The sequence below is a fragment of the Myiozetetes cayanensis genome, unplaced genomic scaffold (assembly GCF_022539395.1).
Source record: "Myiozetetes cayanensis isolate MyiCay16 unplaced genomic scaffold, myiCay2020 scf28, whole genome shotgun sequence".
Classification (NCBI taxonomy): domain Eukaryota; kingdom Metazoa; phylum Chordata; class Aves; order Passeriformes; family Tyrannidae; genus Myiozetetes; species Myiozetetes cayanensis.
Window position 1 is genome coordinate 2,128,413 of NW_026087499.1, and position 23,197 is coordinate 2,151,609.

Genomic DNA, 23,197 nt, shown 5'->3' on the forward strand with positions numbered 1-23,197 from the left:
ACTGTTAAAGCGAGTGGGGAAAAGAAAAGATCTTGGTGATGTGAGTTTGGATTGACTTTGTACTGTTTGGCAGCAACGTGGAGGTTTTGGTGACCTCTGCGTGTTTTTTGGGATGCAGGAGCTTTGTGCCCTGGCTTGGGATGGTGTGATTTGCACCCTGCTCATTTCCATGTGCCTTGGCCTGATTTCCATGTCCTTTGCAAACATGTGTGAGCGAAACACAAATGAGTGAGCTGCAATTTGAATGGGTAATGCTCTCTTTATATCACTCACACAGCTGCTGTTACATATCAGAATGTTCTTTTTTATTTCTGTGTTGTTGGATATATTTGAAAATTCTTCTCAGGCTTGGGGAAGGATTCATGGCTTGATCTCTGGAGCAATTATTTAGTTAATTCGAAGGGGAAATCACCAGCAGTGTTTAGAGGGAAATGTTCTGGGTGAGGTTTCCTGCTCACACTGCCAGAGCTGAGAGAGAGATTCGTATAAAATATCACTACTGGAGGTTGGCTGATTAACTGAACCTGCTTTTGGCTCTTTGTGGGGGATGGAACAGGCCATTCCAGAGAGGATGGATCTGCTCCTCTGGCTTTAGCTGGCTGAACAGAGCCCTTTGCTTTCACAGCTGGACCTCCTGGTGCTTGTGCCTGGGGCCAGAGAGCGCTCATAAACAGAATTATCTCATTAAAATGCAGGCAGCCTTTACTGAGGAGCAGGTGACAGTGGGGCTGGTTTATTGCCTGTTTGCCGAGTCCTCCTCTGGCTCCTCTTGGATGGAATTCTGGAAACAGTCCACCGTGTTCATCTCGGGCTTGAACAAGATGATGTAGCATTTGGGGAGGTAGTAGGTGCCCAGGATGCCCAGGCTGATCATCAGGGTGGTGGCAACCTTAGAGACAGCCCTGAGGACTGTCCTCAGCGAGGCAAAGACAGCCACAAAGAAGATCCAGACGACGAAGTAGATGAGGGTGGCGAGGGTGATGCCCCTGGCCAGGTTGTACCTCTTGCCCAGCGTTTGCACCATGAAGGTGCCCAGGAAGCACACGAGGGCCAGGCAGCTGTTGTAGCCGTGCAGGAGGGCAAAGGCCCCCCAGGACCTGGTGTGGCACACCAGCAGCACCTCGGTGGGCAGGGATTTGTAGTCAGGGACCAGGTAGGCGGGGCCCAGGTGGAGGTGGCAGAGGCAGAGCAAGCCCTGGGTGAGCAGGCACGAGGCCACGAGGAGCCAGGACCTCCTGTGGGTCACCCAGCGCAGCAGGGAGGGGGCACGGCGGGGGAACTCCGTCACCAGGGTGATCTCCAGGGTCTTGATGAGGAAGGTGGAGAAGCAGCCGTTGAGGCACAGGGCGTAGACCACCCCCTGCACGGCGCAGAGGGTGCCACTGGGCCTCCCCACGTGCAGGCAGCAGCTGAGGCTCAGCAGAGCGAGGCACAGCAGGGCAAAGAGGGTCCTCTCGCCCCCGGCAGCCCGCACCAGGGGGGTCTGCAGGTTCCTCAGGAAGAGCAGAGCTGCCAGGCAGGTCAGCAGGACGGTGATGGACATCAGGGCCAGCAGGGCGATGGCGAGGGGCTCGTCCCAGAAGAGGAACCTCTCGCTGCGCTCGTAGCACCGCGTGCTCCGGGCGGGGGCCCACTGGTGCTGCGGGCAGGGGGAGCAGCTGGAGCTGTCTGCAAAGGAGCAGTGAGGGCATGATGACCACCCAGCCCTCGAGGAGGGATCAGGTAGCTGCTTTGCCCATGTCCCTGCCTCCAAAGCTTCTGATAGTTCACTCTTGTTTTTTTTTTTTTTTTCCCCCCACCCTCCTCCCCAGAGGACTCGCTTTTCTTGGCTCTTGTTTCCCTTCCCCAGAAAGCTTCCAGAAGATCCCAGGTTTTCATCATATGCCTCTCTCCCTCCCACCTGTGACCCCAGAATTTCATCATAGCCCTCTCTCCTAACCTCTTGAGGTAAAATACACACACGTTGTCCTGGTGCAATCCCTCTGGGCTCAGCAGAGGCAGGTCCCCAGGGAAGGGGTGTAGGGCAAGACTGGGCAAAACCCCCTGCACTTGGCAGTGCTTCATGGAGGAAGAGCACCCCACTGCTTGTTACCTCGACCAGCAGATAGACATAATACACTTAAAGCCTTCAGAGTTCTCAGACCTCACCTTCACTGCTCCAGAAGGTGTTTTCTGGGCAGTCTGTACAGTCATAGCAGCAGAGGTGGAATCCTTTTATCCTTCTGACTTGTCCTGGTTTGCAGTGCCTGAAGCACTCTGATGTGGGCTCCTGGCAAAGGGAGGAGTGAACATCAGCCAGGCACTTCCAGGAGAATTGTAGGACCAAAGGAATTGGAAGGAATTGGCTGGGCCATCTTTACCTTTTGATCTGGGGTGTGGAACTGGATCTGGGACTCATCGATGTGCAGGGTCTGTTCATAGTCACCTACAGGCAGGTTCGTAAGGCTGCCATTCTTCCAGGACCAGAATATGAGCTTGTAGCCAGTGTTTGTGCTGTGGGACTGATCAAACCTGAAGCTCTGGCCGTTCACCTCGAAGGGGAGAGTGTCCATGAATTGCAGCAGCTGAGGGGAGAATGGAAATTGGTGTTGGTGCAGCCGATGTTTGGAGGATGATAAGGCTGCAAGCCAATTTCTGGCTGAAATCAGTTGTCCCTCAACAAGGGCTGAGGTTGGGTTATGGCGAAAAGTGGCTGTTTGTGTGTGACCTTTACTCACCTGCCAGGATCTGATGGGTGCTTTGGGGCAGGCTTTGGGGGTGCAGCCCAGGGCTCTGTGCAGAGCATAGGCCACGCTGTACACAGCCACGTGCACAGGCTGCACCTGGATGATGCTCAGCAGGAAGGAGAGGTCCCCCAGGGAGATGTGGTCACACTCCTCGCAGTGCGTGCCCAGCACGTCGGTGTTCATGAGCCGGCTGAGTTCCCTGGACTCCTGGCAAAATTCATCCTGCTGAACAGAGGTAAAGAGGTCAGCAACGTACCTCTGGAAGCCAGGGACTGTGCCTGCTTTCATCACAAAGCCTAGGACTGTCCCAATGCTCTGAATGTTTGGGACAGAGGTAGGTATGTCAGACAGCATCCAGGCTTTGGTGCCGATCCAGACTTTCTTGCTCAGTCCCATCCTGATGCTTTGTTCCAGCAGGGCCTGGGCTGGCAGATTAAAGGCAAAAAGGACGATGATGTTGACTTTGGTCTTGTTAATTAAATTAATGGTGTCTTCCAGTTGTTTTTTGGCATTGGGCTCGGACAGGTCTGTAGGAATCAGCCCCTCGAAGGCAATGCAGATGTTGTTATTTCCAGCTGTGCTTAAGAAGAGTTCCTGGGCTCCCTGGCCATACTCATCATCACTTGCAATGGTGGCAATCCAGTTCCACCCAAACCTGTTCAGGAGCAGGACCACAGCCTCCACCAGGTTCTTGTCACTGGGGACAGTGCGGTAGAAGGACGGGTACAGCTGGGCATTGCTCAGCTTCTCACTGCTGGCTGCATAGCTCACCTGCAGGGAGGGAGGGACAGAGGGATGTCCAGGTCATTCTCCACCTTCTTTTCTTAGTGTTAGTGCACTAAACTTTCAAAAATGCTGGTCAGGATGGCGGGAAGAACTCATCCATCTTGGCTGCGTTTACTGCCACTTGTGTCCATCATCAGAGCACCAGCCCTTATCATTAATGACAGTGATAATTGGTTGCTTTCTACACAGGGTGACACCCCCTAAAGTTCAGTTATATCTTAGCTCAGGGCTAAATATCCCCGAGGATTAGAGCTCCCTGTTGTGGTAACTGAGTATGTAGTCATATTTTCTCGTGTGTAGTCAAGTATTTTAGTATTTTCTTGAGATCCTCCCAGTCTAAACTGGGAGGATCTCATGAAAATGCTAACTAAAATACTCCCAGTTTACACTGGGAGCTCTGTTATTCCCATTTTACATGGATCACAGTGGTCTGAGTTGTCCCTGTTCCCTCTGGGTGGTTAAACACCGTAGTGTCTCCATTCCAGAGGGAATTTGACTGCCCTACCCAAGATCCTTCGGGAAACCTGTGGGAGAGCAAAGACTGGAACTGCCCTTTAACAATCCATGTCCCCAGAGCTGATCCCTGACAAAAAGGAGGATTCCTGCTTCTCCAGAGAGGCTCTTTACCTGTGGGATCAAGAAGGAGCTGAACGGTTTGGCTGTCACCAGGCAGAGATCCGACTTGTGGGGCCCGATCACGGCGGTCACGCGGGGCTGGCAGTCGGTGGAGTTGCACAAAATCCCGATGCCTGTGGTGCCATTCCGGGTCAGGAACAGCAGGCTGGGCTGCAGGGCCACCAGGGGCTCGAAGCAGGTGTCGTACATGTCATAGCCCAGGGTCACCCCTGGGAGAAGGGAGGTGGAGTTGTTGATCTCATCGATGGCGAACTTCATCCCCAGAGCCCAGACCAGCCCGTCCAAGAACAACCTGCAGGAGGAGGAGGAGGAGGAGGCAGGAATTACACTTTGCTTCTTGTCTGTGGCCAAGCCAGGCAGTCAGAGCACCCCTGTACCCATTGGTAAATTTTCTAATGTGAGAGTTTGAGCACCTCTCAAATCGAATTAATCTTGTCTGCCAGCCAATACATCCTCGGAGCTTCCCAGGAGAAGGAATGGAGTATGGAGATAAGTTAAGTTTAGCCCTGAGGGTCAAGAGCTGCCCTCAGCTTTGTGTGCTTCACCCATGAAGCCAGAGATTCCCAAGGTGCCAGTTTCAGGAGAAATGTCCTTCCTCCTGGGATTTTCCTCCCACGTGCATCTCAGCACGCTGAGGACCCAGGACCTGTGAAGATGGAAGGATTTTGGCCCCTGCTTTTCTGGGCTTTGTTGCTTTGCCAAAGCAGGAGGCAGGACACCAACTTCTCCTCCTCCCAGAGAGCTGTGAGGAGCTTGTAAATGGGGCGAACCACCTCGGGGTGAGCGAGTAGGAAATGCTGATCATGTGTAACCCAGGGGATTTCCTTCCCTGCTTTGCCTTTTTGCCCAGTACTGAGTGTCCTTTTACCTCAAAAAAGGGCAGCAGCACCATCCCAATGTAGGATCTGCCTGTGGGAGAGCAGGGCACGGAGCCAAAGCATCACTGACAACCTTTGTGTGTTGGATTCGAGCGCTAAAAGGGTCGGCAGCATCAAAAACCACCAGAAGAACCACTTTCCTTTCTCCCCCCAGCTCTGGTTTCACCAGGGCTGGGGGGAGAAAGGAAAGTGGTTCTTCTGAGAAAGGAAAGCAGTTCTTCAACCTCCCACCCACCCACCAGCAGGGTGATTGCCTTTCCTTTCTCCCCCCAGCTCTGGTGAAGCCCAAAATCTCTCTTACCTCTCACACACCAGCAGGGTGGGCTCCGAGCGTGCCGTGAGGTTGACGGTGTCCTTCCCGAAGGGGAAGAGCCCTCCCAGGATGTAATCCCCGGGCCTGCTGAACTGAGCCGACAGGCAGGTGGGGCTCAGAGCTCCTGCACAGCCCAACCCCATGCACAGCAGCAGCTCGGGGACCATTTTTGGGTTGGTTTTGTTTGTTTGTTTAGGGGAGGAGAAAAGAAATCTCCGAGGGAAGAAGGGTAAGGTGGGGTATCCGAATCTCATGGCTTTAAGTAGAACTCGAGAGATGAAAAATATGGGGTGAGGATTTGTTTAGCAAAATGCATCGATTTAACTGCAGTAGTCAAATCTGCAGCAGCGCCCTCTGAGTGCTCTTGGTGGGAAACCACTGCCCTCCCATCCTGCTTTCCTGCCACCAAATTCTTTATCTCACCTCTGGAAATTGGGCTTCCCCTGGGATATAGGTGGTAAAAACACTCGGGTCCCCCACTCTAATTTTGGCAGTGGTAAGAGGTTAACACAGCAGTCATTTTTATTTATATATTTTCCATATTCAAGGTCACCCCATCACGGAGATAACCAGCTCTTCCTCGGGGCATCACAGGAATTTGCCTGGAGAAGGCCAGTCCTGGGTCACAAGGTTGGTGGTTGCTATTTTTTAGGAAGTTTTTACTGGCTGATCGGATTTTTTTTTCCTCACACTGAGCTATGATGTTGATCTCAGCTGAAAACCTTCAGGTTTAGGTCCAAGTTCCCAGCGTAGCAATTTAGGCTGGCTCGTGGCTTGCATTTCTTCTGTCAGGTTTGAATTTCAGAACACGGGATAGCTCTGAATGAAAAGTTCAATTTACTGCATATCATTGGTTTATTACATATTTATATATTATATAAAAATTTATTTATATATTACATATATTTATCTATTATATTATATAATATATATATATATAATCTAAAACTGATGCACCAAGTTGCCCCAAAGTGCTGCAATATTTTCCTTGAATGAGGAGAAGCAAATGCACTGCAGAGAGTTAAATAACACCATTACTTCAGGCAAGCAACAGTTGTAGCTGTGTTCTATAGGTATGTTTATACAGAGATATTTTTAAGGATACTTCCCCCATAATGGAATATTTAAGTGTTAGCTTTAAATATGTAACTTCTTTTAAAAAGCTCAACTTGATCTCCAGGTAAGTGAAAATGATTCTGCCAGTGAGAGAAGATCAGAGTAGATGACAGTGTAAGACATGGTCCTTCCAACCCCACAGTCCCAGAGCACATTCCCATAAAGGACACTGCTCAGAAGCACATTATTCACATAATTTTATGTGCAGTTAGTCCAGTCTCCAGGAGGTAACAGTGATTCCCTACATTATGCCCAAAAGGTACAATCAGAACATTGTGAGAACCCTCCTCCCCCAAATATTCCCATCACCCTGGACTAAACATGTAGTGCTTTCTCAGCTTTCCAGCAGCTCAGTAAATTCCATTTTGCATCCTTTGGCTGTTACAGTGATTTGCAGTAGGAGCCACGTAGTGATTTACAGTACAAGTCTGGATTTCTCCCCAGTCAGAGAAATCCTTTTTGTAGGCATTTAACACATTCATTAACAAAAAAGAAACAACCACCACGTGAGCACACAACATAGAAGCGTGGCTGGAACCCAGCTCAGGTGCAGGCTGTGCAGATTAAAAACTGATCCACATCCCAAGTGCAGAGAGCATGGATTTAATGGGCAGGGGAAGCGGCACAGAGGTGCTGCTGAGAGGGATCCACATCTTCCCCCCAGCTCCTTCAGCTCCAGGGGATGCAGGATTAGCAGCAGAGCTCAGGTGGGGGGGTGGGACCACACAGCCTTTACTCAGGGTTATATTCTCGAGGTTAAAGCACAACAGGGGGGCAAACCCCCCCTGTTTTGATAAAGCTGATAAACAGAAGTGGCCAGGGGAGCTCAGGTGGAGTGTAAATGTGTTCAGAACCCACCTCCTGTCACACAAGGCCACAGCTACTGGCGTTAAATGCACAGAAGCTGCTCAATGGCAGGGTTTGGCTTCAAAAAGAAACCACCTCCCCTCCCAGCCTGGCTGGAGAGCTGGAGGTGACTCCAGCAACAAAAAAAAAAGGAATCCCTTGAGCAGCTCACAGTGCTGTGAGTTCTCTTTTTAGCCTCGAGGTCCACACACACACTGACACAGGTATAAAATACAGGTCATACATGTATATACGTGCACCACACACACAGGGAAAAAAAAAAAAGGTACATCTTTTTCTGTCACAAAGTGAAGCACCCTGAATAGCTTGTCCAGCTCCCTGCTGGGAAGGGAAAGGAAGCCTTTGGGGAGCCCCCTCTGCCCCACACACACACTGACACAGACATAAAATACATGTATGATATGTATTTTACATGTATCACATAAATAGATATAAAAACCCCTGGTACGTGTTTCGTAAGGTGAGGCACCCAGAGCAGCTTGGCTGAGTGGGGGAAGGGAAGAGTGGAGGTGCAGAGAACCAGTTAAACCCCTGATTTTCCCCCCCCAGTCCTGCTGGGATGGGCCCTCCTCCTGTCAGGGCAGGTCCAGCAGGCTGTGCCGGGCGAAGAGCTCCTGGGTGATGCCGTAGACGCTCTGGATGTGGGGAATGGCCTCCCCCAGCATGTGCACGGCCTGCTCGGGGGGCCCCACGTTCATCACCTCCAGGAAGGCGTCGCGGGAGGGCAGGGCGCAGAAGGCGAGCGTGGCGGCCTTGCGGACCACCCAGGGGTGGTGCTGGGCCAGCGAGGCGTTGTAGGAGTCCGTGCAGATGGCGGCGGTGCGGGACTCCCTGTGCCCCGTGCGCAGCCCCTCCAGGAAGAGCTGCAGCCAGAGCAGGGCGCGGTGCAGCCGCAGCACCGTCCGGCACCCGGAGTCGGGGCGGCCCCGCAGCTCGCCCGGCCCCTGGGACAGCTCGAACTCCACCATGGACTGCAGCGATTCGTAGTGCCGGCCCTGCTCCCCGCGGCGGTGCCGCTCCATGATCTGCACCTTGGCCACGGCGTCCCTGGAGATGAAGCCGAAGACGGCGCCGAGGCTCTGCAGGAACCTGGGGGGGACCGTGGAATCAGAGAGCGGGTTGGGATGGAAGGGAGCTCAAGGAGCATCCAGTGCCACACCCACCTTCCACCAGCCCAGGCTGCTCCAAGCCCCGTCCAACCTGGCCTTGGGACACTCCCAGGGATCCAGGAGCAGCCACTCTGGGCAACCTGTGCCAGGAAGGAAGAATTCCCTCCCTATATCCCATCTATCCCTGCCCTCTGGCACTGGGAAGCCATTCCCTTATCCTGTCCTTCCATCCCTTGTTCCAAGTCCCTCTCCAGCTCTCCTGGAGCCCCTTTAGGCCCTGCAAGGGGCTCTCAGGTCTCCTTGAAAAAGAAAAGCCTTTTCTTCTCCAGGTGGACCCCCCAACTCTCCCAGCCTGGCTCCAGACAGAGGGGCTCCATCCCTGGGAGCATCTCCGGACTCGCATCCTCCTTATCCCGGAGGCCGCAGGGCTGCGCACAGATATCCATCCCCATAAACCATTTTATTTATTTTGTTTTTCCCGTGGGAGCTCCCTTCCTGCCCGAACACTCTAATTCTTTTCCGTTCCCATCTGCCTCAAGGAGCAGCCGACCCCACCTTGCGCTGTCACTCCCGAAGCTCCCGTGCGCGGGCGGGCACTCACCGGATGAGCCCCCACCAGCCGCTCAGGTAGGGCTCCAGCAGCACCTCCCGCCGCTCGGTCACGCAGCCCCGGAAGGCGTCCAGGACCTCCCTCAGGCTGAACGCGCCCGCGGCCGCCATCGCCCCGCGCCGCCTCCTCCTCCTCCTCCTCCTCCTCCTCCTCCTCCCGCACCCCCGGCGCGGCCAATCCGCGCGCGGTCCGACACCCGCCTCCGCCAGCGAGCCAATCAGCTCGCGGTGCGTCGCTGCGGCTCGCACAGCGAACCAATCAACGTCCGGTGCGTCACCGCGGCTCGGAGAGCGGACCAATCAACATCCCGTGCGTCACCGCGGCGCGGCCAATCCGCGCTGGGTGCGGCGCAGGGGCGCGGCCCGCCGGGGCGGTGTCGGCGCAGGCGCGGGGGGCGGTGTGAGGGCTGCGGGCCGGGAGCGCCGCGGCTGCGGGGCCGGGTGGGTTTCGTTGCTTTCTGCCTGACTTTGTGCGAGTTTTGTGCGGTTTTGTACGATTCTGGGTGTTTCTGTACGTGGGGGGGTTTGGTTTTGCGTGTTTCTGCGCGTGCTCGTCTTTGGTTTTGTGTGTTCGTGTGTCTCTGTGCGTGGGTTTGGTTATACGTGGGTTTTGCGTGTTTCTCCGTGCGTTTGTGTTCATTTTTTTGGTGTTTCCCTGGTTTTTGTTTCTCTGAGTGGGTTTGGTTGTATGTGGGTTTCGTGTGCTTCTCTGTGTGGTGTGTGTGTGTCTGGGTGTTTTTGTGTTTGATTCTGTGTATTTCTCTATGTATTTTGTGTGTTTCTGCGCGTGTTTTGTGAATTTCTCAGTGTGTTTTGTGAATTTCTCAGTGTGTTTTGTGTATTTCTCTGTGTGTTCTGTGTGTCTCTCTGTGTTTTTCCCACCTCGCAGCAATTGGGGGGTGTGGATATCAAACCCAGGCAGGGCCAACTTTCCATAACTTGTTCCTCAATCATCTGACTCCTTTCCTGCCTCTTTTCCCCTTCTCCAGGAAGAAGTTTCTGACCTCCACCCAAGCCTTGTGCCAGATTGTTTCCCCCTGTTGGAAATGGCTCCTGTAAAACCTGTGGGATCTTCCCTCCCCGTGCCCCGCTCTGAGCAGGGCCTGGAGTGACTCCCTTTGTGTGATTTGGGGTCTGGACTCTGCTGAGATGCCTGAGATCAAAGTCACCCCCTTGGGTAAGTCCAGTCCGAAATCTTCCTGAAACACAAACGCTGTGGAATTTGGGAATGAGGGTGAGGTGTGTGGGGTTGGCACTGGAAGCTGGCCCTGGTGGCACCTGCAATGTGGGGGACAGTTGTGGTTCTTGTCAGCTGCTTGTCAGTCACATTCTTGCCTTCTCACTGCTCTTTGAGCAAATAAGACTCTAAACAGTCATTACTCATTTATTAGAGGGTTAATTAACGTGTTGTGGTAAAGGCACTGTAGGGTTGGACAGTGGAGGTACAGCCTTAGTTCACTTACTGTGCTAAAGAGCCACAGGAAGCAAATCTTTCTCTTTTTTTTTTAAACTTTTTATATCTATTTTTATGGGTTGCCCAGAATTTTTTTCTGTGCTGAGAGAGAGCACAGGATGTGCTGGGCAGGAGAACTGCCTTACCCTGATGGATAATTTTTGGGCTTGGTGTGGACTTAATTAAAGCTTAATGAAGCTTCCACTGAGGGCAGAGCACCAGAGGGACCTGAGTTCCACGTTAATCCCTTCCAGATAAAGGATTATTTTGGCTTCACTTGAAACTGTAGCTGCACCTTGCAGGAAGTTTGTGCTAGACCTTTAACAGCTTCTCTTCTGAAAGGATTGTAAACGTTCCCAGAGATGTTTTTCCTGCCTTTTCCTTGTGTCCAGGGGCTGGGCAGGATGTGGGACGGAGCTGTATCCTCGTGTCCATCGCTGGGAAGAACGTGATGCTGGACTGTGGGATGCACATGGGCTACAACGATGATGTGAGTGCAGTGGGGAGCAGGGATGGGGTGAGGGGACGTGTCCTGGCCCTTCCCAGCAGGATTGTTCCACTCTGGTACCTTGCCTGGCTCATCTCATGTGACACAGGGGTGTGTGGATGGAATCATGGAATATCCTGTTCAGTGCCAGCCACCCTCTGGGGGAAGATTCTTCTCTAACCAAGGCCAGTTCCCTGGCAGCTCTTCCCTCCTTCCCCTCTGACTCCTTCTGCACATTCCCAGTGTTCCAGGTCCCTCCCTCTGCTGTTTTGTTGGGTCAGTGGTGCAGCATTGCCTGGCTCTGTGTCCTGATGGATTCCCTGTTTTTCCCTGTCTGCAGAGGCGCTTCCCTGACTTCTCCTACATCACCCAGAACGGGAGGCTGACTGACTTTCTGGACTGTGTGATCATCAGGTGAGGCAGCTCCTTCCCTGCCCCAGCCCCAGTGGGAGATGGGAATGCTTTGTCATGCTGCCCCTTGCAACCCAAACACGCTCCAAGTCCATCACTCATACTTTGACAAGTTCCTCCATGCCGTGCAGAGCTTTAAAAATCAGCAGCAGCAGGATGTGAGCACCAGCCAGGCTGAATTCCATGCAGCATCTCCCTTATTTTCTCTGGGGTTTTTTTGCAGCCACTTCCACTTGGACCATTGTGGGGCGTTGCCCTATTTCAGTGAGATGGTGGGTTACGATGGGCCCATCTACATGACCCACCCCACCAAGGCCATCTGCCCCATCCTCCTGGAGGACTACAGGAAGATAACCGTGGACAAGAAAGGGGAAACCAACTTCTTCACTTCCCAGATGATTAAAGACTGCATGAAGAAGGTGGTGGCTGTGCACCTTCACCAGACAGTGCAGGTAAAGGGGCATTGCTTTGTACTTCTGGATCGCACCAAGGGTTGCTGCAGAAGGCACAAAGAAGTTTTCTTTGGAAATGCTGGCACTAATGGAGTGTTTGCCTGGTGGGGCAGGTGGATGAGGAGCTGGAGATCAAGGCATACTATGCAGGCCATGTCCTTGGAGCTGCCATGTTCCAGATCAAGGTTGGATGTGAGTCAGTTGTGTACACTGTGAGTATGCACAGATTTACACACATTTGCCTCTTCTATATAGACATTATTTATAGATACTGATATATATATATATGTATATGCACAGCAGTATTTCTAGACCCCTACATCACCTCTTAATGGCCTGTCCTGTTGCTTTCATAATATTAATTCATTTCTCTTCTTCCATCAGGGTGATTATAACATGACACCAGACAGACACTTGGGGTGAGTATGACACATAAATATTTTTAAGGCTGTGCAGTGATGGGATTTCAGTGTTTGAACTGTTACTTCATGGTGTCTTCTCAATGTTTTCAGTTCCTAACAGAGTATGAGTCACAAGCTTTAACGCTAATTTTTCCTAGCATAGGTGAGAGATTTGTGGTATTCATGCTTCATATTTTAATGCATTTAAAACAGGTAATAGGCTGGATCAGTATTGCTTTTCAAGGTCTGTAGTGTCTGCTTTGAGCTGGATTGATTTAAAGGAGCTGTGCCTGCAGAGAGGGCTCCTGATGCTGCCCCAGAATTCCCAGTGACTTCGGCCAAGCCAAGGCACAGCCGTGCTCCTGTCTGCAGATGGAGGCAGTGATATCCACACCCCCACCCCTAGCTTTGAGACCTGCAGGTCATTAATGCCATCTCCTAATTGGCTTTGCCTCCAATCTCCCTTTCCCAGGGCTGCCTGGATCGATAAGTGCCGCCCGGACCTGCTGATCAGCGAGTCCACCTACGCCACCACCATCCGCGACTCCAAACGCTGCAGGGAGAGGGACTTCCTGAAGAAGGTCCACGAGACCGTGGAAAGAGGAGGGAAGGTACAGTGGCCACCTCCCCAAATAATGCCACAAGTGTTGCTCTCAACAGTTTGGTTTCCTGTTAACCCAGGAGAGAACAGAACCCCCCCTCAGTACGGGCACAGGCCAGGAACTGGGATAGTGGTAACTGTGACCCAAAACTCCTTTTTATGTGCTTTTCTTATGTATTCCTTTAGTTTTGTTTGTGTTGGGGTGGTTTTTTTTCTTGTGAGGCCCACCTTTCTGAGGTGAATTTAATGCTGTGTGGGTTTCACAGACGCCAAATCCCCTCTCTGTTGCAGGTTCTTATCCCGGTTTTTGCCCTTGGACGTGCCCAGGAACTTTGCATTTTACTGGAAACTTTCTGGTGAGTGCAGTCTCTCTGTTGCAGGTACCTTTTTGTCCTCCTCTGTGCCCCTGGCAGGTTTCTGGGATCCTTGGAAGCTTATGGACTCCCAGCCTGGATAGCTAGGATCCCGCTTTGGCCCTCACAGGTCTCTGGGACACTTCTTTCCACAGGGAAAGGATGAACCTGAAGGCTCCAATCTACTTCTCCACGGGCCTGACAGAGAAGGCCAACCATTATTACAAGCTCTTCATCACCTGGACTAATCAGAAAATCCGGAAAACCTTTGTGCAGAGGAACATGTTTGAGTTCAAACACATCAAAGCCTTCGACAGGGCCTTTGCAGACAACCCAGGGCCCATGGTAGGTGGGTGTTAGGGAGGGAACTGGGTTTATTTCTGACTGGTTTATTAGTTATAAAACCATTCAGAGTTTTCAGCAGACACTGCTCACAAACAGCAGTTTTCAGCTCATGTGAAAATTAGACAAGGTGGGGGAAAAAAATAAACCAGCAAAAATCCCCATTTGATGGAGTGTCTGTAATGGGGGGATACTCTGCACAGATTTAGAACATTTATGTATTATAAGTAATGGAAAAACCTGTTTTCTGTGATGATTCATGGCGTACCTTTGAATTCCAGGTGGTGTTTGCAACCCCCGGAATGCTCCACGCGGGGCAGTCCCTTCAGATCTTCAGGAAATGGGCAGGGAACGAAAAGAACATGGTAAGAAACTGTTTCCTTGGCTGATGCTTTCCGTTGAGGTGCCAGTGGCACCAAGGGCAGAGGCTGCAGGAGGGCATTTGCTGATGTTCCTGCTCTCCCTGCCAGGTGATCATGCCTGGGTACTGCGTGCAGGGCACGGTGGGCCACAAGATCCTCAGCGGGCAGCGCAAGCTGGAGATGGAGGGCAGACAAATTGTAAGTTGGATTTTTTCAAGCAGGAGGGAAAAGTCATCTGGGGGAAATTCTTCAAAGCTTAAGGTGGTGGTTACACACCATGGGCTGGTAGTGGGATTGTGCTGCACCCAACCCTGAAAATGCCTCAAAGTAACCTTTTTTTTTTCTGGATTTGGACTCATTTTTTTCCTCTTTGCCTTGGCAAGTGTGTTGTCTTGTGCTATAAAAACTTTTGGGGCACATTTATAACATTTAATAACAAAGCCCCATTAGTCAAATAGGTAAAAATATTACATTTTTAAGCAGATGTGGATAATGAAATGACACCAGCTGTCCTTAAGTATTGATTTGTTCTGGCAAATGTGTGTCAAGGATTCTCTGGAATCGGGAATTTGAGCCTGCAAGTGATTGAAAGCTTTTCTTTAAGGCAATTTAGGTGTTCTCCTTCCTCCTTAGAACTAACTAGAGAGGAGTCTGGATCTGTCTGTGTTATACAAGCTGCAGTGAGCCAAAACAATTCCCCAAATCCTGTGTTTTCTGCTCCTGCCCAGCTGGAGGTGAAGATGCAGGTGGAGTACATGTCCTTCAGCGCCCACGCAGATGCCAAGGGGATCATGCAGCTCATCCGCCAGGCTGAGCCTCGGAACGTGCTCCTGGTCCACGGGGAAGCCAAGAAAATGGAGTTCCTGAAGCAGAAGATAGAGCAGGAATTCCGTAGGTATCCCTGTGTGTGTTGGTGCTGAGCAGGGAGTGGCAGCAGAGCACTCAAGGTCATGTGTTTAATCCACTGGCCCTCGGCAGGGTTAGGTCTGATGGAATTTACAGATACCCTCCATCTTAATTAACATACTAACTAAGCAAAGTTAATTGTAACAACCCTTTGGACTCGAAGTGAAGCTGTTCTGTTGTGGTGCAGCATTTCCTGGTGCCACACTCCTGACAGGGGCTGCTCCCTTTGCAGATGTCAGCTGTTACATGCCTGCCAACGGGGAGACCACCACCATCTTCACCAACCCCAGCATCCCTGTGGACATCTCCCTGGGCCTCCTCAAGAGAGAAGCAGCAATAGGTGACTCTCCCAACCACCAATTCCCCCTTTCAGGCCCTGCCCCTGTGCTGGGTAGCACTGGCAGGAGGCAGAATGCTGCAAATACACATTTAATAATGTTTGTTTAAAAACAAATGCACGCACACACTGCCTGGTTTGCCCCTTCGTTGCTCGTTCACTGTGGTGACAAAAACTCACCTGTGCTTTTACCAGCCAGGTTTGGGAAAACTGGAGTTATTTTTATAAACTCAATTGAAAAAAAGAAATAATCTAAACCCCCTCAAACCAGGATGTGCTCTGGGAAGAAAGGCAGTTGTTCTGTGTTGTAAACTAGACATGGTTTCTTATGTGTCAGTTATTCTGATAATGGTTGAGCACCACAAATGCACTTAGCAAGAAAAAAAGGTGAAGAATTTTAGTGTCTGAACCTCATGAGGGCCTCAGAGGTCCAGCTATTGAGTCCTAGAGCAGCTGTTTAATGGGAAAATTCAGCACCTCATTGTTAACTTGTCTTTTCTTCCCCCTGGCCGTGGTTTAGGTCCTGTACCAGATGCCAAGAAGCCAAAGCTCATGCACGGCACGTTGCTCATGAAGGATAACGTGAGTAAAAGTGTCCTTCTGCTTGTCTTGTGTCCTCTGAGTGTGTTATAATTCACACACGAGCTCTGGGTGCACAAGGAGCCAAAATCAAGGTTAAGCAGGTCTGGTTTCTTACAAAGAAGGCGCCAGGGGAGGATTTCTTCCTCTGCGACCTCACGTTGTTTATATCCAAACATCATTTCCCCTGCTAAAGAGGATAAAACCAAACTTCCAGAGAGCCACTTTAATTTTGTTAAATGAAGGGCTGGTGTGATTATTTAGGTGGACATTTTGGACACCTGCCTTCCCCCTCCCTTTGCTGCCCTTCATCCCCTCATGCTCACAGCAGTGAGACGGGAAAGGTGACCAGTGTGATGAAGTGTGCTGAACACAGCCAGCTGCCCCCAGAGGAGCAGTGCCACTCCAGAAAGCTCCCAGCAGTGGATCTGAATGGATTTTATCCCTTTTCCCTGCAGAGTTTCAGGCTGGTTTCCCCCGAGCAGGCCCTGAAGGAGCTGGGCCTGGCGGAGCATCAGCTGCGCTTCACCTGCCGCGTCCACATCCAGGACCCGCGCAAGGAGCACGAGACGGTGCTTCGGGTCTACAACCACCTCAAGGGGTGAGGCCTTTCTTACCTCAGCTTTTTGTTTTTTTTTTCCCCACCCTCTAGGGATGCAGTTGAGTTTATCATTCCCAATCCAGGTAGCACAGGTTGCCCCCTCCTTGGAGCTGGCAACAGCAGAACCTGCTGGTGGATCCCTGAGCGGGGCTTTGCTCTGACGAGCAGGGCTCACACCGGGGGTAGAACTGTCATGAAGGCCAGAAATAAGTTCTGTAGGAAATGCTACATGATTAATACAAGCAGCAGAGTCACCAAGCTGTGGATTAGCCCTGTTCTCCCTTCCTTGGGAAGTGGGAGACTCCTTTGGAGGGAGTAGGTGCTGGCTCAGCCACAGGGAAAAGGAGTTAACAGCAGGCTGGGGTTTGGGATGAAGGTGCAGGGGTGACCCACTCTTCACCTGTGTGCATTTCCCTCCCAAATTAATCATCTTTTTTCTCTCTTCCCAGGGTCCTGAAGGATTATTCTGTGCAGCATCTCCCTGATGGCTCTATAACCGTGGAGTCCATCCTTATCCAGGCCACAGCACACTCAGAGGACCAGGGAACCAAAGTCCTGCTCGTGTCCTGGACTTACCAGGTAGGAACACACAAGGACTTTCTGCTCTTAACTCCTTTCAGTCCCAAACTGTCCTGGACTGGAGGTGGCTGGAAGTGTTGGGCCTTCCTCCCTCTGCTTTTGAAGGAGTTTGACTGGAGGATGAGCTGAGTTCCTGCCATTTTTTGGACCATTTTGGGTTTAGTACAAATGGCTTTCACAGGAGCTCTCTGGGACCACTGAGCTGGAGTAATTAGAGTTAATTACAGTTAATTACAATTCTGTCTGTGTTTGGAGGACACTGAGCTATATCCCTACTGCCATGCAGAGTGTGGCACAAGGTACTACTTGCTTGAAGCCTGTGTCTAATCTTAACACAGTTTTATTAGATCTTCATTACATTTTCTTCCTCTCAAAAGCACACTTTTCTCTGGCTGTATTACTAAATTCTTTCTTTAGAGCAAGGAAATGCCAGTTGAGGGCAAAGATGCCATCAATGGTTCTTTAGTCCTTTTGCTTTCCAGAAAAAAGATGCTTTTCCTCCAAAGAGACCCCTCAGGTCCAGCCACCTCCTTCGACAAACAGGAGTTTTACACCAATATTTTGAAATAATTCCATTTTTGGAATGTTCCATTTTTGAACATTAGATCCTGCAGGGTCCAAGAATTATTTCAGCCTCTTTCTGGGTACCACAGTTGAATTTACTGCCCCAGATGGGACACTCAGGTGGAAGATTTTTGCTTTCATCCCGTTTCTCTTTCTCCTCTGTAGGATGAAGAGCTGGGCAGTTATCTCACCTCCCTCCTGAAGAAAGGCCTGCCCCAGAGCACATCCTGAGGGCAGAGCAGAGCACAGGGCGTTACAGAGACTTAGATTTTATTTTGTTTACTTTGTCAATGTTTTTTTTTTCTGGTTTGTTTTAATAAAAGAATTACAGTGTTTGTCCAGTTACTGCAGTGCCAGTGCCTGCCTGTCACCAGCACTGTGATCTTCCCCCTTGGAAAGCCGGGCAGGGAGTTGGTACAGCCTGTTTTTAAACAGTCCTGAGGAACAAGCTCTGAGTTGCTTACACAGTAAAGCAAAAGTTACTCAGTGTTCTTCCCTCCCACAGCTCACTGCCCTTAAAAATCTCAGCAGTGCTGAGTGAAACAATTAAAATGCAGAGTAGGATGGAGGTAAAGGAATAAAGCCCTAAGTGTGCTGATTGCCAAGCAGCAAAACTCATTTTAATTCTCCCTCCTTCCCTCAGGGACAGCTGAGAAGCCTCCAGGAAAGCTGCTCTCCTGCATGGAGGCTCTAAAAACATTTTCCTTCCTTTTTGCAGAGCATAAAGATTGTGCTCAGCTGATAAGAGCCATTCCCCCCTCCCCTCCTCCAGTGCTGGGAGGATTTTCCAGAGTCTGGAAATGGGATAAAAATAGCAATGTCTCCTGGAAGGTGAAGGATTAATTGGTGCTAATTCTCCCTCTGAGCCTCCCTTGCCTCCCCAGTGCCAGGGTTTGCACGTGGCAGCCTGACAGTTTTGGGGTGGCCTGTGGGGAGGAGCAGAGCAGAGACTCTCTGCATCTCTTACCCCAAAAACCCTCATCCCTCTGAAGTAAACCTGGGTTGTCAGCCAGGGCCTGTGGTTTTTCTGGTGCCTCGGATCACCCACAGATGAAAAATCCTCTCCCCGGTCTCAGGGTGGAAAACTCAGCGGGTTCTCAGAAGCCACGTGGGTCTGTTAATGCAAGAAAAAGGGGGTGAGAAAGGTCAGGTGGTGTGTTTATATCACAAAATGTGGCTGAAAAAAAAGAGAGCTTCGACATTTGAAGGGGACTGCACCCTGCAAAGAGCTGTGGCAGGAAGTGCCCTCCAGCAGTGTGTGGAGAGAGGAGCTTGTTTACCACTGACTGATAAATACTGGGATCTGCTGCCTTCTAAACTTGCATTAATACACGTCCAGCTTGAATCCAGGAAAGCCTGTCCTGGAATACTCCTCAGGAAGCCAAGTAAGTGAGGATGAGAAGCCCCTATTTGGCTGTGGAATGTGGGCTGTGAACCCAGGGGAGAACACACCAGACCCCTCCAAAACAGGGAAAAACCACGCAGGGCTGCCTGAATCCACCTCTATCAATTAGGAGGCTGATTTCCTTCAAGTGGCCCTTTCCTGGGCTGTGCTGCTTCCCAAAAAAGAGCCCCGTGCTCTGCCAACCCCGAAGCTAAACAGAACGAGCCCAAAACATCACTGCACGTGAACACAGGAGGTTTCAGCACGTGCTGGGAAGGGCCTGTCCCAGGACACAGCTCCCCCAGGGGCTGTGCCAGTGGGCTGATCAAAATCCCCAGCTGGTGGGCACTTCCCTCCAGTGCCTTAACAGCCACCACACCAAAAAACCAGCAGGTTTTACAGCTTTGCTTGTGAAGAAACAGCTGGAAAGATCACCCCTGTACTTACCTGAGGCAAACCAGTTGACTCCGTCTCCGGGTTTTTGCTTCCACATCTCTGCCAGAGTTTATAATCACGGGAGGGCTCCCCAAAATTCCGGTCACAGATGGTGAACACCTTTTTAGACCTGAACCTGAGCCTGAAGCTGCAGTGGCAGTGCTTGCTGGAAGCACTGTAGTAGCAGAGGAGCGGGGTGAGGCAGCAGCTGAGGCTCACCAGGGCCAGGCTGACCCTCCTCATCCTGCAGATCAGGGCTGAGAATGACTCGTCCCGGATGACCTGGACCCTCACCAGGAAGCTCAGCAGGTGGGTGAGGTGGTGGGGGAGGAAGCACAGGGCGCAGATGGCCAGGGCGATGCAGACGGTGCCCAGGGCCCTCCTCCTGGACGCGCCGCGCTTGGCGCGCGAGATCCCTCCGGCCACGAGCGGCCACCCCACCAGGGCGAGGGAGAAGGGCACCCCACACCCCAGCACCACGGCCAGCACGTCGTGAGGGGCCGCCCGCCGGGCCCAGCTGCCCGCGGGGAAACCCTCGAAGCAGGTCGTGGTGTTGTTCCCCACGCCCCGGCTGAGGAGGGGACCCCTCAGGGCGAGCGGGACGGCGACACCGAGGGCCACCACCCACAGGGCCGCGGCCACCAGCACGCGGTGGGGGGCCCTGATGCGGATGTAGGTGAGGGGGTGCAGCACGGCCACGTAGCGGTCCACGCAGATGCAGGCCAGGAGGGCGGTGCTGAGGTGGATGTGGACGTGGAACAGGGTCCCCGCCACCCGGCGGGCGGCGGCCCCGAAGACCCAGCGGCTCCCGTGCAGGTGGGAGTGGATTTTGAGAGGCAGCACCCAGACAAACAGGGTGCCCAGCAGGGCCAGGTTGAGCAGGTAGATGGAGGAGTGGGACAGGTGCCTCACTCTGCAGGACAGCAGGTACAGGGCCAGGGTGTTTCCCACCAGCCCCAGCACGAAGGCGACGCCGTAGGCGACAGGGAACAAGGAATGCTGGAAATCTCCTTCCAGCCAGAGCTGCTCTGAGCTGCCGCTGGCAACTGTCTCGTTGGAGGCCCAGGAAACGCCTGCCATGGTCTCTGCTGGAGAGGAGGATACCCAAAACGAGGTGAGAGCCTCAATCCATCCCTCACCTCAGGAGGTCCCGGAGTTTTAGTTCATCTCGATGAGCCAGAGCTAAAGCTGCACCACAGATGTTCAGCCTGGCGAGGTCTGGGCTTCAGAGCTGCTCAGATGGAAAGCAGTGCCACTAGAAGGGAAAAAAGAAGTCATTTGAAACACCAGCATTTGAGTTTACGCAGTAAGACAGCATTTACTGGCATTGAAATCACCCCAAGGTGACGATAACAGAGGCAGCTGATGTTCCTGTACAAGGGGAATTCATGGAGGGTGAATTTACAGCATCCTAAACCTTCTCTGCAGGCAGAAAAGAAACCACCACTCCCCCTGTTACACAGGGAGCCTGAAGGACTGGTTTATATGTTTGGAATAATGCAAAGAGGCAGTGCACAAGCAGGACTCCTCACCCAGGTCACTCAGGCAATAAACTGCACTCCAGCAGTGCAGCTTCCACCAGAAATAAAAGAAACCTGAGTAAACCAAACACAGACACTTCAGTAGAGGCCCCTGAAAAAGCTGATCTTGAGAAACAAAACTCAGCCACCAATTGCAAAAGGCACAAAACTATGAAGGCTGCTGGGTACTTTCCAAAGGAAACTCTGAGTTCACACTTCCTTCCCCCCCCCACAGTTGTTTTTCTGACAAGGGCAAACCCACCAGAGGTAAGTGGAACACGAGAAAGGAAATAAAAAAAGCAGGCCAGGTTTGCTTACACAGGTCTGGCACCTCACAGCAGAGGGTCTGTAAACACAGGGGGGGAATTTATACCAAACCAGGCCTGACTTTAGGACTGGAAATGACCTTTATCTCAGAGTTTGGGAGAGCAAGAGCCACTGAACACCCACCTTGGGCAGGTTCAAAGTGTAGTGTTTGCAGGGAATCCACTCCTGAACTGCTGCCTGGGTAGCTGAGCCTGAGCTGCTCAGTCACTGCAAGGTTTTTATGGCAACCAGAAGTTGGGAAACACCTGCAGAAACCTCACTGACAGGTATTTTTGCACTGTGATGTTAAAATTTGGCCTGGTTAACACTCAAACAGTGTCAGTATTTAGTGGTTTTATGCCCTGTAAAGACTCACCATAAATTTAGTTAGAAATAGAACTTACCAGAGCTCAGAGCAAAAGCTGTAGGTGAGTTCAGTGGCCCCTCCAGGGTCCTCACAGCCACCAGGTCCCTGCTCAGCTCCTCTGTGGGGAGTCTGACACCCGAGTGGTGAGTTCTGTCACGTTGCTCTGCAGAGAGAAACCACAGGAAGCCACCATCTGTCACTCACACCCAAGACAGAGCCCCTGCCCTGGCAGTGCAGTGTCCCCAAAAACTGGGCAGAGAGAACCAGGGGGGGCTTTTGTTCTCCCCAAGCATCCCCTGCACGAGGGAGGCACAAAACACCCACCCCAAAGCCACCCCTGATCCCCTCCAGTCCTCCCCTCTCCTCCCATCCCATCTGAACCAGGCACCACTGCTCCAAAACAGGCCTGGAGCTGCACTCCCACTCCCACTCCCCTGGAAGGGGGAAAAGCAAAGGAATGCTGCCATTCCCTCTCAGGAAAACCTCTGGCTAAAAAGATTTGGCAGAGCTGGAGGAGCCCTCACTGCTGGTGCTGGAAAATCCCTGCAGGCTGCTCAGCATCCCCAATTCCCTGTCCTGATCCAGCCAGGATGGGCCAGGAAGCACAAAGAGGTACCACAGGAGCAAGAGAAGCAGCTTCAGCTCTTGCTTTTCCGTGTTACAGACCCGTGGAGACGTTGGGAATTCAGCCCTGAGGGAATAAGGAGCTCCATGGGAAGGGAGAGGGCAGCCAGAAATATCTCACCTTTTCCTTTCCATGCTGTCCATCAGGATCTCTCACTCAGTGCCTGTGGTCAGAGGAAAGGCTGGTTTTCAGCACCTCAGCTCCCACTGCAGGAGTGTCTAACCCAGGTATTGTTTGTTCTGTGAGCTTCACAAGCCAACATCTTCATCCTCCCTGTAACCTGACATTGCAACAGTCACTTCATAACCCAAACAGACAGAGATTCTGGTGTCACTCACGTGGAAAACCCCCACAGCTCACCCAGGGTGTATTTATTGCCTGGGCAAGCAGGCAGGACCTGAGGTTGGAGTGGTTAAAAAAGACCAAAAAAAAAAAAAAAAAAAAAAAATTAAAGAAAAACATGAGCTCTCTGCACTCTGATTCACAGGCCCTGAGATCTCTGACAGACCCAGAACACTCTGCAGCCACCAAAGAGAAGGGCAAAAGGTGACAACAAGCACATCAGAGCCCAGCAGCAGCACGAGCCACCTCAGAGGAACCCCAAAGGGCTGTCTTGTGGTCATTCCTGACTCACCTGAGTCGCTGCTCCTGTGCTGGGACCACCAGAACTGTTTTAAGTGACCTCAGAGGAACTCTGGTCTGTACAGAAGTGGCTTTGTAAGCAGGGGACAGGATGAAGTTCCTGTGCTGCAGCTCAGCAGAGGAGTGAGTGGTGATGGGGAGAGGAAACAGCAGCACTTTCAAAGGCTGGGGCTGTAAATCACTCATCAATCAGGCAGCAACAGCTGCCCCTTGCCCTGCACAAAGGCAGGGCTGGAGAGGAGAGGAAATGCTCAGTTCTCTGCTCTCAGCCTGCCTTCCTCCCACACACACCCCCACAGGAGGAGAAAAGAACACCCCACCAACAAAAAACCCGAGCCCCCACTCCTTCCTCCTCCTCCTCCTCCTCCTGAGACAGGCACCAGAACCCCAGAGAAAGAGCAGTTATCTTCAGTTATCTTCCTTTTCCCTTGGCAGCCTCAGAGGGCAAGA

The 23,197-nt window shown here is 51.9% G+C and overlaps 4 protein-coding genes across 6 annotated transcripts; 1 reads left to right on the forward strand and 3 right to left on the reverse strand.

The window, feature by feature from the left end:
* Positions 1-639: 639 nt before the first annotated feature.
* On the reverse strand, positions 640-5,519 carry TAS1R3 (taste 1 receptor member 3). Its single transcript, XM_050322612.1, has 6 exons — positions 5,328-5,519; positions 4,140-4,440; positions 2,718-3,497; positions 2,361-2,564; positions 2,149-2,269; positions 640-1,668 (listed from the first exon to the last, which is right to left on the reverse strand). Exons 1-6 carry the CDS (start codon positions 5,504-5,506, stop codon positions 734-736), a joined length of 2,520 nt encoding a protein of 839 aa, XP_050178569.1. The 5' UTR covers positions 5,507-5,519; the 3' UTR covers positions 640-733.
* Positions 5,520-6,639: 1,120 nt separating this feature from the next.
* On the reverse strand, positions 6,640-9,165 carry CPTP (ceramide-1-phosphate transfer protein). Its single transcript, XM_050322605.1, has 2 exons — positions 9,033-9,165; positions 6,640-8,411 (listed from the first exon to the last, which is right to left on the reverse strand). Exons 1-2 carry the CDS (start codon positions 9,149-9,151, stop codon positions 7,898-7,900), a joined length of 633 nt encoding a protein of 210 aa, XP_050178562.1. The 5' UTR covers positions 9,152-9,165; the 3' UTR covers positions 6,640-7,897.
* Positions 9,166-9,424: 259 nt separating this feature from the next.
* Positions 9,425-17,813, forward strand: INTS11 (integrator complex subunit 11). Its single transcript, XM_050322590.1, has 18 exons — positions 9,425-9,481; positions 10,030-10,217; positions 10,886-10,983; positions 11,321-11,394; positions 11,615-11,843; positions 11,957-12,055; positions 12,228-12,262; positions 12,717-12,855; positions 13,137-13,201; positions 13,354-13,543; positions 13,822-13,905; positions 14,011-14,100; positions 14,631-14,793; positions 15,041-15,148; positions 15,666-15,727; positions 16,183-16,325; positions 16,775-16,904; positions 17,634-17,813. Exons 2-18 carry the CDS (start codon positions 10,190-10,192, stop codon positions 17,697-17,699), a joined length of 1,803 nt encoding a protein of 600 aa, XP_050178547.1. The 5' UTR covers positions 9,425-9,481; positions 10,030-10,189; the 3' UTR covers positions 17,700-17,813.
* Positions 17,207-23,092, reverse strand: LOC126643867 (lysophosphatidic acid receptor 6-like). Of its 3 annotated transcripts, none has more exons than XM_050322599.1 (5): positions 22,740-23,092; positions 22,226-22,378; positions 21,518-21,643; positions 19,300-20,542; positions 17,207-18,582 (listed from the first exon to the last, which is right to left on the reverse strand). In XM_050322599.1, the coding sequence occupies exons 4-5, from the start codon at positions 20,365-20,367 to the stop codon at positions 18,541-18,543; spliced, it is 1,110 nt and encodes a 369-aa protein (XP_050178556.1). In that variant the 5' UTR covers positions 20,368-20,542; positions 21,518-21,643; positions 22,226-22,378; positions 22,740-23,092; the 3' UTR covers positions 17,207-18,540. The 3 variants fall into 3 exon arrangements, with proteins under 3 accessions (XP_050178556.1, XP_050178555.1, XP_050178554.1); XM_050322598.1 differs by having other exon boundaries at positions 22,226-22,385; XM_050322597.1 differs by having other exon boundaries at positions 22,226-23,092.
* Between the last annotated feature and the right edge of the window lie 105 nt (positions 23,093-23,197).

Bases quoted from the DNA above. Each gene is read 5' to 3' on its own strand.
- LOC126643867 (XM_050322599.1), bottom strand. From the start codon at position 20,367: ATGGCAGGCGTTTCCTGGGCCTCCAACGAGACAGTTGCCAGCGGCAGC. The intron at 18,583-19,299 runs GTAAGTACAGGG...TTGCATTAACAG, and splicing joins AGTCAACTGGTTTGCCTCAG to ACCCACGTGGCTTCTGAGAA.
- TAS1R3 (XM_050322612.1), bottom strand. From the start codon at position 5,506: ATGGTCCCCGAGCTGCTGCTGTGCATGGGGTTGGGCTGTGCAGGAGCT. The intron at 4,441-5,327 runs GTAAGAGAGATT...CTCCTCCTGCAG, and splicing joins ACCCTGCTGGTGTGTGAGAG to GTTGTTCTTGGACGGGCTGG. The intron at 2,565-2,717 runs GTGAGTAAAGGT...TTCTCCCCTCAG, and splicing joins CACCCATCAGATCCTGGCAG to CTGCTGCAATTCATGGACAC.
- CPTP (XM_050322605.1), bottom strand. From the start codon at position 9,151: ATGGCGGCCGCGGGCGCGTTCAGCCTGAGGGAGGTCCTGGACGCCTTC. The intron at 8,412-9,032 runs GTGAGTGCCCGC...GGTCCCCCCCAG, and splicing joins GGCTGGTGGGGGCTCATCCG to GTTCCTGCAGAGCCTCGGCG.
- INTS11 (XM_050322590.1), top strand. From the start codon at position 10,190: ATGCCTGAGATCAAAGTCACCCCCTTGG. The intron at 10,984-11,320 runs GTGAGTGCAGTG...CCCTGTCTGCAG, and splicing joins ACATGGGCTACAACGATGAT to AGGCGCTTCCCTGACTTCTC. The intron at 11,844-11,956 runs GTAAAGGGGCAT...CTGGTGGGGCAG, and splicing joins ACCTTCACCAGACAGTGCAG to GTGGATGAGGAGCTGGAGAT.